Here is a 15,537-nt window from a genome sequence, read left to right on the forward strand (position 1 = left end):
TATTGAATAGGGCCAAAAAGGTGACATTGGCCCAACTGGCCCACCTGGACTTGTAAGTTATTTTTTAGTCTTCATTTATCAAGTTTATTAATATATTTTCATTTTTGTGCCTTAATTATATACCCTGTTCTTTTTCCTAGTAGAACACAAAATTCCAAGTCATTTTCAACTTCTACTGTCTTAAAAATCTTTACATCTAAACATTTCATGATGTTGACTGCAGAGTCTTTGTATTTTTCTGTCTGTGTATTACATCCCCATGGTAAAGTTCCAAAATTATGACATTGGTTTTTTTTGCATCATGATTGCCAAATCATTTATCAGGCAACCAGAAGGTGGTGCAAGTGTTGCTTACAAAGTTTAAATTAAAAAATTGTTGGGAAACTAAGAATTGGTTCTTTCCCTAGCAGAATTCAGGGGAAAGGATTTAGTCATAATAGGTTTTCTCAGTTTGTAATTGTCTGAGTCACACCTCTTTTTTTTCACTGAATGTGTACTTCTTGGGGCTTTTAATAACAAATGTAGGAAACTGCTCTATGAAAGTATAATTGGGGAGAGGTGTACATATTTTCTGTCATATTTGCATTTCCATGGAATTTAAATCAAATGTATTTCCAATCTTATTTAGAATAAAATATTATTGCTGCAATTTAACAGATTGGTTTTCCTTTGGCTGAAATTTGGTAAGACTCTTGACTTTAAACTGCAGTAAAGCTGCAAGGTGCAAGTGCCATAAAACCTGTATGTTCTAATATCAGTTTTATTCTTTTTGCCCAGATATTGATACTTAGTATCTTACTAAATTGAATGAGGATATACTTTTGGTTTTGTTAAATGTTTTTATTAATTTTTATTTTAAAATCAGTTTTAGTTCTCTAAGGAAGAATTTCTTTTTCAAATGAGACGAAAATTTTTGATGAATATCAGAAGAAATTAAAAATTTGAAAGCACAGTTCCTTCCAGCATCTCACTTTCCTCTTTGAGTTGCTATTCCAATTCTAAGTCCCACAACTTTTAGTGTTCTTCTCTTGTCTGAATATTTCTTATGTCAAATAAAATACCACATTTTGTCAGTAGGTGTTGATTTGTACCTTGGACTGACACTTTCTTAAATCTAAGGCTTATTTACCTTTATAGCTCTTTGAGTTTAATTTCTTTATATTTAGATAATTAACATGAAATCCTTTAGGTGACAAGGTTCTAGGAAGACATAGAAAAGGAATAATCAGTTAGTTGATTTAAATTAATAGAGACTTCCTGGAAGAGGTAAATTTTTTTATGAGGAAGGAAGAAAGAATGTGGATTGCTAAAGGGAAAGATTGAAGGAAGGCATTACTGATGTTTAAAATGGCATATTCAAAAACGAAGACAAGAATGTTCAAGATGCATGAAGTGACCTTACTCTACTAAAAATTCATCACTAGAAATAGCAGCAGATGAAAAAATGAGAAAGGCATTGGGAGTGAAAATGACTTGACACAATCCAGGGTTAAAAATAACATCAGATATAGTAAGAAGTAGTGAACAATTTTGAATCCTTAAACACAAAAAATTGGTTTTTGAACAAGCATATCCTAGCAGTAGATTTGGATTGAAGATTAAAAGTTCAGAGGTGCTTCTCATAGTCCAAGAGTGAGGTAAGGATAGGGAGACATTGGAAGAGAAGAATGATCTGATTGGGTTATTGAAATAAATTGAATGTGAATAATAAGATAAGAGACATCTAAAATAATTATAGCTCTCTAATCCTGGAGTTCAGGAGAGTTGTGATATTATTACTAGTTTGAGGCAATTCCTAATCAGTTGAAGAAGTGATATAGATGTGAATCATAATCAGTGTATTACTCGATGATTTTGCATCACCACACTTAGTGAAAATGACGGCATTGTGATCATATATAGTTGTTATTTTATCTTGAGGAGAACAAACTTCTTCCTCTTTGAGTTCTTTATTTTTTTCTTTTATAATAAAGGTAATTCATAGGCCAGGGACTGGTGTAACTGTAGGAGAAAAAGGAAACATGGGGTTGCCTGGCTTGCCTGGAGAAAAAGGAGAGCGAGGAATTCCTGGAATACAGGGTCCACCTGGCCTTCCTGGACCTCCAGGTAAAAGCAGCTGTACTAATGTGCTTGTGTTCAGAGCTTTTTGACTAATCACATATAAAATATTATCATACTAGTTCCAGGGTGAACATGGCAATAGAAGATATGAGTACTTTTTAATTGAAAAAAAACTTCTCCACTCTTAGATTCTCTCAACAAATTTTTCACCTATACTTAAAAGCAAATCAATTGAATTGATTTTATTTTATTTTTTATTGTAATTTTCCATTGCCATTTAACTCCCTAAAATCCCCATGCCCTCTGCAATCACCACACTGTTGTTTATGTACATGAGTTCTTTTCCATTTTTTCTCAATCCTTCACCATACCCTTCTGCCCTTAGCTGTCAGCCTGCTCTCTATCTATGAGTCTGTATTTTGCTTGTTAGTTCAGTTTCTTCATTAGACTCCACATATAAGTGAAATTATATGGTTTTTGTCTTTCTCTAACTGGCTTGTTTCACTTAGCACAATGTTCCTCAGGTCCATCCATGCTCTTGCAAAAGGTATAGTTTTCTTCTTATTTTCAACCAAGGGGTATTCCATTGCATAAATGTCCCTTAGTTGTTTCATCCACTCATCTACTGATGGACAATTAAGCTATTTCCATATCTTGGTGATTATAAATAACACTGCAACAAAAAGGGGTGCTTATGTTTTTTTAAATTAGTGGTTTGGGCCCTGGCTGGTATAGCTCAATGGATTGAGCACAGGCCTTCGAACCAAAGGATTGAGGTTCGATTCCCAGTCAGGGCACATGCCTGGGTTGCAGGCCAGTTCCCAGCAAGGGGATGCACAAGAGGCAACCATACATTGATATTTCTCTCCATCTCTCCTTCCCTTCCCCTCTAAAGATAAATAAATAAACTCTTTTAAAAAATTAGTGCTTTGGGTTCCTTCAGATATATTCCCAGAAGTGGGATCACTGGATCACAAGGCAGACTCATTTTTAATTTTTTGAGGTATCTCCATACTGCTTTCCACAGTGGCTTCATCAGTCTGCATTCCCACTAATACTGCAAAAGGGTTCGCTTTTCTCCACATTCTCACCAGCACTTGTTTGTTGATTTATTGGTGAGAGCCATTGTGACAGATATGAGATGATATCTCATTGTGGTTTTAGTTTGCATTTCTATGATGATTAATGTCATTGAGCATATTTTCATATGTCTATTGGTCATCTATATGTCCTCCTTGGAGAGGAGTCTATTCAGGTCCTTTGCCCATTTTTAATTGGATTATTTGTTTTTGCAGTGTTGAGTTTTATAAGTTCTTTATAAATCTTGGATATTAACCCCTTATCAGATATATTGGTAAATATATCTCCCATTCTGTGGGTTGTCTTTTTATTTTGCTGATGGTTTCAGTTGCTGTGCAAACACCTTTTAGTTTGATGTAGTTCCATTTGTTGATTTTTTCTTTTGTTTTCTATTCGTGGTGAGATATGTATAATCAATTAGTAGTATAAGCCAAGTCCAAGATTTTGCTACCTATGTTTTCTTCTACTATGTTTATGGTTTTGGGTCTAACATTTAAGTCTTTGATTTTGACTTTATTCTTGTGTGTGGTATAAAAAGGCAATCTAGTTTCATTTTTCTGCGTGTGTCTGTCGAATTTTCCCAGCACCACTTATTGAACAAACCATCTTTAACCCATTGTATGTGCTTGCTTCCTCTCTTTATTCATTGACTATAAAGGTGTTTTATTTGTGGGCTCTCAATTCCATTCCATTGATGTATGTGTCTGTTTTTAGGTCAGTACCATGATGTTTTCATTACTATGGCCTTGTAGTATAGTCTGATATTAGGTAGCCTGATTTCTCTAACTTTGTTCTTCTTTCTCAAGATTACTGTTGTTATGTGGGGCCTTTTGTGGTTCCATATTAATGTTTGAAATATTTTTTTTAGCTCTGCAAGATATGTGCTTGGTATCTTGATAAGAATTGCATTGAGTCTATAGATTACTTTGGGTAATATGGACATTTTAATGATGTTAATTCTTCCTATCCATGATCACAATTATGTGCTTTAATTTATTTGTGTCTTCTTCAGTATCTTTCTTCAGCATCTTACAATTTTCTGAGTACAGGTTTTTTACATCCTTGGTTAAATTTATTACTAGGTATTTCCGTTCAAAAATATTTGGCTAATGAAAAATTAACATGATGGTGAAATTTCTCCTTGCGGGGTCCCAGCCTGCCTGTCCTCTCCCCTTCCTGACTGCTTGCGCTGTGAATATCAGCCCTTTTCATCCAGTTCCTGGACTGTGCAAGACAATCCCTTGTAATAAATAACCGGACAGTAAAAAAACCTCCTGCTGGTTCTGCTTCTCTGGTTGAACCCTGAGAAATGCATGAACTAAAGAAGCAATTGTTGAATCAGGGGAAGATGGTGGCAGAGTAGGACAGAGAGGATTCCGCTTACCCCCACACATGGGAGAAAAACCTGGCTGATCTGCAGAGGAGCACAGCAAATAGCCAACAGTGCCCCAGCATATAGGAAAATAGGAGTCCAGAAATTGTAGTGGACAGTAAAAGACCAGATGGTGAGGAGATAGCTGCAGGTCAATAAGGTCCAAGGGACCAGCACAGAGGCGGCAGGCTGAGGCTGCTGCCTCCACCATGCTGGGCACCAGGGGCCCAGCGCTGGGTCTGCCGCTAAGGAGCTTAGGGCTGGCAGCAGGGTCATTGGGAGAGAGCCAGGTCATCAGCTCCCTCCCGACCGGCAACACCGGGAGAGACCTGTTTGCTTGAAGTGTCAGAGAGAGGAATGGGCACGAGGAGGCAAACGGGGGCCTTGATCACCCATGGAGTCTGTGGTCACTGGCTTGGGAGAATTGAGAGTTGCAGTGTCAGGCTCTGACCCCGACTGTAACCAGTCTGGCTGGAGCATTGGGCTGAGCTGTGCAGCAGGATTGAGTGGGAGAAATTTCTTAAAAAGTGAACTGCCTACTACCAACAAAACCTGGCAGTGATCTCGTGGTTGGGTGGAAGGCCTTGTGCTACCCTGTAGCACTGGAAAAGGTTCACGCCCAAGCCTGCCGGGACCAGGGAAGTCTGGCTGGGCATGCATCCGCACCCTGTCCCATGGCAGTGACTCCTGGGGAAAGAGTGCTCTGAAGAGGACCTGGATTCCCTGGGTGGGGAATAGGGGAGAGGCGTTGGTCTCAACCTTGGGAGAGTGCTCATGAGACTGGTTGAGTACACCTAGAAGGGAGAAAGGGCACGCCAATCGCCCCTCAGCCTCATGCAGCCACTAAGACCAGAAAAATTGATTTCGCCTGCTAGAAACCAGCAAGAGATGTTTTTTGATTTGGGGTTTTTAGGGTTTTTTATTTCTTTAAGTAATCTTTTATTTTTTAACTTTATTGTTTTATCATTCAATACCTTTTTCCTCTCTTTCCTTCCTTCTTATTTTATTCCTATTCCTTTCATTCCAAACTTATCACTTTTTCCTCCCTTCTGCTGCCTTTTTCCCCCCAACAAGTGAGACAAAAACCTTGGAACTGCAAAAAGACCAGAGTTAGACCCAAAGAGGAGGCATCCCAACAGTAGAGACAGAGAGACAAATTTCACTTTGCTATAGCAGAGAAACTACAGGTTACTGCATATTTGTATTATTAGTTTTTTTTTCATTTTCATACTTCTTTTTTAATAGTATCTTTGTATCCCTCCTCTTCCTGTATACTCTTCTTTGCCTTGGCTGGTTATATTGTATCATTTGACAGGTTTCCCCTATCCTCTCATTCATAGTGTATTGCTAATTTACTGTCCCTCACTTCACCTGTGCACACTATTGAAGGTCCGATACTCCCTGTTCCTGGTATCTTATACATTCTCTAATATGATTGTTGCTCTAATATTATTGTACATAATACCTGTTCCATACTATTGTAAATACTAGACAACATCCCTTCCAGATTTTAGCCCACTTCATTGTTTCCTGAACCATAATACTGTAGTGGTTAACTCTATTCTCTCTCACACTACACTTATTTACTATCTTTTATTCTCACCTTACCTCAGAATCCGACCTCCCACAACCTCACTGCTTTCTAGATTCAACTCACAAACCTTCCCTCCCCAACAAGACTCTTACCTTCTTTTCATTCTTTCTACAAAGTAGCCAGTTGGGTGGAAGATTACGGTTATTCCTAAACATAGCCAAAGGATCTCTTATCTCTTCTCTACTGGATGCTACTATAAATATCATGGAATACTCTTCTGCTGTCATAAACCACTTTGCGTTCCCCTCCAACTGATCACAAATAAGAGTAGGTGGAAGCGGTGAACACCAGGATACCCACTGGAAGAGGAAACCGAACAAGAAAGGAACCACCAACAGATAACAACAAAAGAAGGTGAAGTGGGGAGGGGAAACCACACAAACCTCAATCCAGGACCTATCTGGAAATACAACCCAATAGTGGAGAAACTACCTAGTATAAGCAACTGAACAAGAGCAAAAGAGAATCCTCAAAACCTTGTACACATGGAAGAACTAGATTCAACACAACCTGCCCTCAACACCACAACAAATTACAAGAAGTGGTGGACAATGACCATCAGTAAACCAGCTGGTGGGAAGGACCCACAAAAGAAAGACCCCAAAAGAACCAAATCCTGAAGACAAACACAGAGACAACTTAAAGGACAGCCCAAGACCCGTGAGCTTGGAAGATCAAGGACACTACACCACTGCATCTCACAGGTATTCTACCGCAGAAGTTCACACCATAAACCCACAGAGCTAGAACAAATCAATTTCAGAAGCTTAAGCTAACAAGAAGAATCCACAAACAATGGGAAAACAAAGAAACAATCCCTAAACAAAAGGAAAGGAGAAAGCCTCAGAAAGAATGCTAGATGAAATAGAGGCAAGTCAGCTGTCAGCTATTGAATTCAAAGCACTGGTTATCAGGAATTTCAAAGAGCTTACATCAAGCTACCAGAAACTACAGGGGAATTGCAGTGAACTCACTGCAAACTATATCAACATGAAAAAGGAAATAGAAACTATCAGTAAAGGACAAAAGGAAATGAAGAATACAATTCCTGAACTGAAGAACACAGTAGAAAGAATCGAAAGCAGGATTGGTGAAGCATAAGATCGGATCAGAAAGCTGGAGGACAAAGTAGAAAGAAACTCCCAGAAAGAGCAAGAAAAGGAAAAGAGGCTCAGAAAGAATGAAGAGGGATTAAGGGGAATGCAAGAAAACATGAAATGTTATAATATCCAAATAATAGGGATACCACAACGAGAAGAAGAGCAAGGGATAGAAAATCTATTTAAAAAAGTAATGAGGGAAAACTTCCCTAATTTCATGAGAGAAAAAGTCACACAAATCCAGGAAACAGAGAGTCCCAATCAAGAGGAACCCAAACAGGCCCACTTCCAGACACGTTATCATTAAAATGCAAAAATTCTGAGACAAACAGAGAATCTTAAAGGCAGTAAAGGAGGAATAGGAAGTAACATGCAAGGGAGCCCCAATAAGGTTAGCTGCTTACTACTCAATGGTAACCCTCCAAGCAAGGAGAGACTGGCAAGAAATATTCCAAGTAATGAGAACCAGAGACCTGCAACCAAGGCTACTTTACCCAGCAAGGCTCTCAATCAAGATAGAAGGCCAAATAAGGAGCTTCCACAATAAAAGAAATCTAAAAGAATATACCTCATCCAAACCAGCTCTGCAAGAAATACTAAAAGGTCCACTTTAAGGGAAAGAAGGAAAAGAGAGAGAAAAGAGAAACACAGGTATAAAATGGCAATGAATAAGTACCTATCAATACTAACCTTAAACATAAATGGATTAAATGTTCCAATCAACAGACATAGTATAGCCGAATGGATAAGAAAGCATGACCCACATATATGCTGCCTACAAGAGACCCACCTCAGGACAAAAGACTTACACAGACTGAAAGTGAAGGCTGGAAACAAATTTTCCAAGCAAATGGCCAGGGTAAAAAAAGGCAGAGTAATAATACTCATATCAGACAAAATAGACTTCAAAAAAAGGGCCATAAAGAGAGATCCAGAAGGTCACTTCATAGTACTCAAGGGAAGAATCCACCAAGAAGACATAAACATTGTAAATATATGCACCCAACATAGGAGCACCCAAACATATAAAGAAAATCTTAGAGGACTTCAAGAAAGATATTGACAGCGGCACAATTATAGTTGGGGCTTTTAACACCCCACTGTCAAAAGTGAACAGATCTTCCAAACAAAATATGAACAAAGATATTGTTCCATTTAACAATTCCCTAGATGAAATAGACATAACTGATATATAGAACCACTCATTCCAAAGAAGCTAAATATACATTCTTTTCAAGTGCACATGAACATTTTCAAAGATAGACCACAAAACAAGACTACACAAATTCAAGTAAATTGAAATCATCCCAAACATTTTCTCCGACCACAAGGGACTGAAACTAGAAACCAACCCCAAGGGAAAAGACTGAAATCACTCAAAATCATGGAGATTGAATAGCATGCTATATTAGACCATGAAAGGGTCAAGAATGAAATCAGGGAGGAAATGAAAGTTTCTGGAAACAAATGAAAATGAACTCACAACAACCCAAAACTTATGGCACACAGGGAAGACAGTCCTGAGAAGGAAGTTCATAGCAATGCAGGCCTACCTAAAAAAGATAGCAACATTTCAAACGAACAAGCTAACCCTACACCTACAAGAACACGAGGAACAACAACAAAGACCGCCCAGAGCAAGTAGAAGGAAGGAAATAACCAAGATTAGAGCAGAATTAAATGACTTAGAGACTAAAAGCACAATTCTAAGGATCAATGAATCAAGGAGCTGGCTTTTTGAAAAGATAAAGAAAATAGACAAGCCTTTAAGCAGACTTATCAAGAAAAGAAGAGAGAGGACCCAAATAAACACAATCAGAAATGAAACAGGAGAGAGATTACCGTGTTCATGGATTGGAAGAATTAACATCATCAAAATGTCCATACTACCCAAAGCAATTTACAGATTCCATGCAATACCTATGAAAGTAACAATGGTATATTTCACAGACATAGAACAAACACGTCAGAAATTTATATGGAACCATAAATGACCCCAAATAGCAGCTGCAATTTTGAGAAAGAAGAACAAAGTAGGAGGGATCACAATACCTGATGCCAAACTGTATTACAAGGCCACTGTAATCAAAACAGCCTGGTACTGGCATAAAAACCGGCACATGGACCAATGGAAGAGAACACAGAGCCCAGAAATAAATTCATGTCTCTCCGGTCAATTAACATTCAACAAAGTAGGCAGCAACATAAAATGGACTAGAAGTAGCCTCTACAAAAAAATGGTGTTGGGAGAACTGGAAAGCCAAGTGCAAAGAAATGAAACTCGAGCACCAACTTACAACATACACCAAAATAAATTCAAGGTGCTTAAAAGATTTAAATATATGCCATGACACCATTAAAGTCCAAGAGGAGAACATTGGCATGAAAATCTCAGATATTTCATGCAGCAACCTTTTTTACTGGGGAGAGTCCCTGCCTGCACACTGGTTTTCTTTCCCAGACTCAGCCCAAGGCAGAGAAGAGCAGGGAGGATGGACATAGTGCTATCTGCTCTGAGTGCTCCCACTCTGCAGGTGGATGAGACCCTGGGCCCTGGGCTTCAGGAGGCAAGGGCAGAGTGCACTGCAGTTGCCTGGGGAGCATCTGGGGCTTGTGGTTCTGGGGTTTGACTGGATATTTTTATGCTTCTGAGGGTCCTCACTATTTTCCTTGTGCATCCTTATAACCAGTGTTTTGAACTGTACATCTGATAGATTCCTTATCTTCATTTCATTTAGCTCTTTTTCTGGAGTTTTGATTTCTGCTTTCATTTGAGCCATGTTTCTTTCTCTCCTCATTTTGGCAGCCTCCTTGTGTTTGTTTCTATGTATTCGGTCAAGCTTTGACTCCAAATGCTTTGACTCCATTTCTTGATAGTGTAGCCTAAATTAGTAGGTGTCCTGTAGGCTCCAATGGTACAGCCTTCCCTATCACCCAAGCTGGGTACTCTACACATGCCCTTTGTGTAAACTGAATATACCCTCCTCATGTAGTTGAGTCTTGGTTGCTGTTGGTAGATTAATGGGAGGGATTTACCCAGGCCATTCAGCTGCAAGGACAGGCCATAACCACTGACCACCAGCATCCATCATCTGTGGAGCTATGCAGGGCCAGAGTGGTGGTGCTCTGACATGGTCTGTAGCTGTCCACTGGTATGCTGGCCCTAGGGTTTCCCAGGTGGTGCAGGGCAAGGTCAGCCCCCACCTGTGTTTTGCCTGGGACCATCCTGTCTGATATAAAGCAATCAGAGATGGTTCCTGTTTCTGCTAGGCTTAGAGACTCCCAAGCTAAAACAAGCTGTGAATCTAATCAGGCTTCCAGTAGGGCTCACTGAAGTCAACTTTTGCTTGTTTGATAGGATTTAGGAGCTATGACCAGGCATTCGTATGGAAAAGCAGATTGGGTGGGCCTATAAGTTGGGAGGGGCAGGGCTTCTGGGGATTTTCGAAGTGGTCAAACAGTGTTAGCCTGGTAGGTGGAGTTTCAGATATGGCATCAGCTTATTAGCTCTGTGGGGGGAGGGTTTAGTAAAGGGACAATGGCCTCTGCTCACCTTGATGCCAGATACTTCAGTTTCTCTCTTTATACCACTAGTGCCTTTCAAGCTGCTACCCATTGCTGGAGCTCAGAGAGAGTGAGTCTGAGTAGTTGATCCATGTGTGGGTTCTTTAAGGGGAACTGCTTGGAGCTCCACCAGTTTTCTTTCACTGACACAATCTACTCTGGGTTTTGCAGCCACAATTTGTGGGTACTTATCTTCCTGGCACTGGAATCCTGGGCTATGGTACCTGCTGTGGGGCTGGGACTCCTTGCTCCTGAGATATCACTCCCGAATTTTTATCCACATGAGTGTGAGTCTAGCTCATTCTGCAACTGCACCCCTCCTACCAGTCTGGATGGATATGGTTTCTTTGACTCTGTAGTTCTCAGACTTTCATTCAACTCGATTTTGTGGTTGTCAGACTTCTATTCAGTTAGATTTCTGATGTACTTGAATGGTGGTGGTTCTACATTTTAGTTGTAATTTTGATGTGATTTTATGAACAGGTAAGCCATGCCAGCCAACGCCACCACCTTGTCCAGAAGTCTGAACTTTCATGGTTGGTTTTGTATAGATTTGTTGATGAATTCTACCAAGTTTTAGTAGATAATTTTCATATTCTTAACTGTTTCAGAACATTTTTAATAAAAGAAATTCAATTGCATAACATTGATATCAAAGCACTAAGAAAATGGCACTACAAATATCTATAAATCATTCTCCCTTTTGAACATGAAAGCAACAATTCTAAATAAAAATATCAAATCAATCCAGAAGCATATTACAATAAATGACATAATATTATGACCAACTAATTTTTAACCTAAGATTGCAAGGGTGGTTCAGCATTGCTGTAATGGACTAAGACAGATTAAAAGAGAATACACCAATAGATACAGAAAATAAATTTTAAAAAAACTCAGTGTCAGCTCTGGCTGGTGTAGCTCAGTGGATTGAGTGTGGGCCTTTGAACCAAAGGATTGAAGTTCAATTCCCAGTCAGGACACATGCCTGGGTTGCAGACCAGTTCCCAGCAGGGGACGCACAAGAGGCAACCATACATTGATATTTCTCTCCATCTCTCTTTCCTGTCCCCTCTAAAGATAAATAAAATCTTTAAAGAAAAGTTCAGTGTCCATTCAGTTTTTAACTTATTTTAATTGTTGTTCAAGTACAGTTTTGTCTTTTACTCCCATCCTATCCCACCCCCAGTACTCCCCACCTCCCTCCCATTTCCACCCCCCTTAGTTTTTGTCCATGTGTCCTTTATACTTGTTCCATTCATTTTTTAAAAGAAAAAAATGTTTAAAAGGGAACTACCTTAACTTGATGAAACTGTGTACTTCATATAGGAAGTGCAGGGTTGTACAGGAGATGTCATACTTTGTAGTGACACATCAAGAACATTCTCATTCAAGTAAAAAAAAATAAGATAAAGATGCTCAGAGACACCAGTACTGTTTGCTTTTATACTGGTAATCACAGCCGGTTGTACGAAGTCTGGAAGAAAAAAGAGGTGTAAGAATGGAACAAAAAATGTTGGTTATCCACAAACCATATGATTATCTACCCAGAAAGACTACAAAATAATTAAATGACAAATTACCAGAACTTAAACATTTACAAGGTGGCCAGATATGGTTGCATACATAAATAATTTGGTTTGTTCTATACTAGCAATACAAAAATTAAACATATAGCAGAAAAAATCTAGTTAACAATAATAATAACAGTAAAATTTACTATAGTAGTATATTAACTAACAAACACAACAAAAGATGTATAAGACCTCTTTGCAGAATTTGGTAGAAATATTATTAAATAATATAAAATGAATAATAAAATGGAGAGATATACTTAACTATTACTTGATGTGAGACCAGGTGATTCTGCCAAATTTAATCTTTAAAGTCAAATTAATCTCATTCAAAGTTCCAATGATTTTTTTACAATGGAATTAACAAGCTGATTATACAATTCATTTAGAAGAGTAAATTTATCAATATAGTGAAGATGGTTTTTTAAAGAACAAAAATGGGTATATCTTCCTGACCAGTTTTGAAAACATTGTAAAGCTGTGGTAATGAAAAAGCTTGTCAGTGGTGCAGAAAACACTTGGTAGTGGAACAGAAGAATGTCCAGAAACAGACGCATGGAAAGTTTGAAATTCTTCTTTTTCTTTTGCTAAAGGCTTCGTAGTGTTTCTGAGATTAAAAGATCTCAGTCTCAAAGAAGAGTGGATGGAGAGTCATTACACATTTCCAAAAGTAATAAAGCTACTTTAAATTAATTCTTTCCTACACTCAGATTGGTACATAAAGTATTTGAAACTTTTCCTCCTTTATTCAGATGTTAATTTTCATAGAAAACAGTAAGTACATAACAGGCATTACATGTTAAAGGAAGATATTGTCATTACTTACTGTCTCATTGAGAACCAAAGTACTATTGCCAAACTATCATTTTGATCATTTCAATTGGTATTTTTTTCTTTTTTGTTTTCCATAATGTCTCACAAAACAGCAGAATATACCTTGGAAGACAGGAGGCAAAATAATGCTAGCTCTGTGAATTGTCTCTTTCCATCAGAATCAATGGATAATTTTTTTTTATCTTAGGGATTGCAGTTATGGGTCCTCCTGGACCCCCTGGCTTTCCTGGAGAAAGAGGACAGAAAGGAGATGAAGGTCCACCTGGGATTTCCTTTCCTGGATCACCTGGACTTGATGGACAGCCTGGGGCTCCCGGCCTTCCAGGGCCTCCTGGCCCTCCCGGTCCTCACATCCCTCCTAGTAAGCTATTCTTTTCTTGTAAATTCTACTGTTGTATTTTGTTTTCATTTGTAAGTGAATCTAACTGAAATTTGGCATCATTCTTTTTATTTATAATATCTAAGAGATGCTACGGCAGCTTCTACTTTGATTTTTTGGTGATTCTTTGATGTTTAAATTTGCTTTTCAAATTCTTGCCAATATTGTATTTTCCTTTTGTTTATAGTTAGTTTTATTACTGCAGAGAAGTACCTGAAAAGAAGTCTTTTTTCTAGCCTGTCAGGCTTCTTTTTTGTTTAGTCTTCTGGGCATTTCATAACAATTAACTTGCTATTTTTATTATTACCTCAGGAGATGAGATATGTGAAGCAGGCCCCCCAGGCCCTCCAGGATCTCCAGGTGACAGAGGACTCCAAGGAGAACAAGGAGTGAAAGGTTTGATCCGCACATTTTGTCCTTCATTCTTTCATCCATTTTGAATTTATTCTTGTGTTTAGTGTAAGAAGGTGGTCTTTTTTTCCCATGTAACTGTCCAATTTTCACAACACCATTCATTCTTTCAAAGCATCTCAAAATCCCCTATATCCTCCACTATACCTCAGTTATTCACTCCCATGAACACATCCAAGACCATTTGTTTTACAATAGTGTGCACTTGTATAACCTTGATTTCATGAGTCCCATTTTTTGACCACTGTCTCATTTTTTAAGCTCTACTAATTCTAATAAACTGACTCCAACGTTACTTCAACCTCAATGAGACCTACCAAGTTTGACTATCTCTCAGTGTTTTGGCATTTTTTTCCTACACTCTTAACCTAGCTTAAATTCCATGATCAATCATGGGAATCAGTACCACGCATAAAACCCTGACTCCTTTACCATCTACTCACTTTGTTGTACTTACTTACAACAAAAAAATAGCTTTGTTGGGTCCAAAATACCACCTCTTCTGAGCCTGAGTCTTCTCTTCTCTCTTCATACTTTTAACATCTGCTCCTTCATGCTGATTTTAAGATTCTGACTTTGTTTCCTCCTTCACTGACCAATTGAAGCAATAACAAGAGAACTTCCACAGATAGCCACCATGACATTTATCTACCTACTTGCATCTGTGCCCATATATTCTCACTTCCTGCTTGTTATTGTTAATACTCCCATCCAAAGCCAATTCTTAGTTTGTATAATAGATTCCATTTCCTCTTGTTTTCCCAAGAATTTTGTTTCAGAAATTTTTGCATCTCACATCATCAATTTTTTACTTTTTAAAAAATAAATATTTTGTTTTATCTATTTTTAGAGGGGAAGGGAGGGAGAAAGATGGAGAGAAACATCAGTGTGTGACTGCCTCTCACATGGCCCACACTGATGATCTGGCCTGCAACCTAGGCATGTGCCCTGACTGGGAATTGAACCGATGACCCTTTGGTTCACAGCCCATGCTCAATCCACTGAGCTACACCAGCCAGGGCAATTTTTAGCTTTTACTGAATTATTCCTATTAACATACACATATGCTCTTTCCACCAATCTAAAAAATACCTCATTATAAACCCATTGTCCCTGCCAAATAATGCTCTAGTCTTCTGCTCCCATTTAGAGCAAAACTTCTCAAGAAATTTCAACTCACAGTCTCTAGATACTTTCCTCTAATTTTCTCTTAAACATACCCCAGTCAGGATTTTACTCCCCTCTACCACCACTCCATGGATGCTTTTATCAAAGTCACCAGCAGGCTATAAACTACTAATCCAAATGTCAAGTCTTGTCCTTTTTTACTTGATTTATTTTTGTTCTTTAAACACTTTTATCACTTGGTTTTCAGTACATTGCATGTCTTGTGTTTTGTTTTTCATATCTACCTGGCATAATATATATTTATATAGCAAGTCCTCAATTCACATCATCAATAGGATCAGTGACTTTAAGTGAAACAATGTATAATGAAATCATTTTACTGTAGGCTATTTGATATGATGAGGAGCTGATTTTCTATGGCATCTCATCACATTAAAATG

General features: G+C 38.3%; 1 protein-coding gene across 1 annotated transcript in view; it reads left to right on the forward strand.

Moving 5' to 3' along the window:
- Nucleotides 1–15,537, forward strand: part of COL4A5 (collagen type IV alpha 5 chain) — a 340,149-nt gene that overhangs the window by 199,889 nt on the left and 124,723 nt on the right. Inside the window, exons 18-21 of the mRNA XM_037041949.1 lie at nt 11–52; nt 1,974–2,106; nt 13,367–13,540; nt 13,871–13,954. Of these exons, the coding sequence (XP_036897844.1) occupies nt 11–52; nt 1,974–2,106; nt 13,367–13,540; nt 13,871–13,954 (433 nt within the window). The remainder of the gene's footprint in view (nt 1–10; nt 53–1,973; nt 2,107–13,366; nt 13,541–13,870; nt 13,955–15,537) is intronic.

Source organism: Sturnira hondurensis, unplaced genomic scaffold, assembly GCF_014824575.4.
Source record: "Sturnira hondurensis isolate 20B ecotype Veracruz unplaced genomic scaffold, ASM1482457v3 Scaffold0003420, whole genome shotgun sequence".
In the NCBI taxonomy this organism is placed as follows: Eukaryota; Metazoa; Chordata; class Mammalia; order Chiroptera; family Phyllostomidae; genus Sturnira; species Sturnira hondurensis.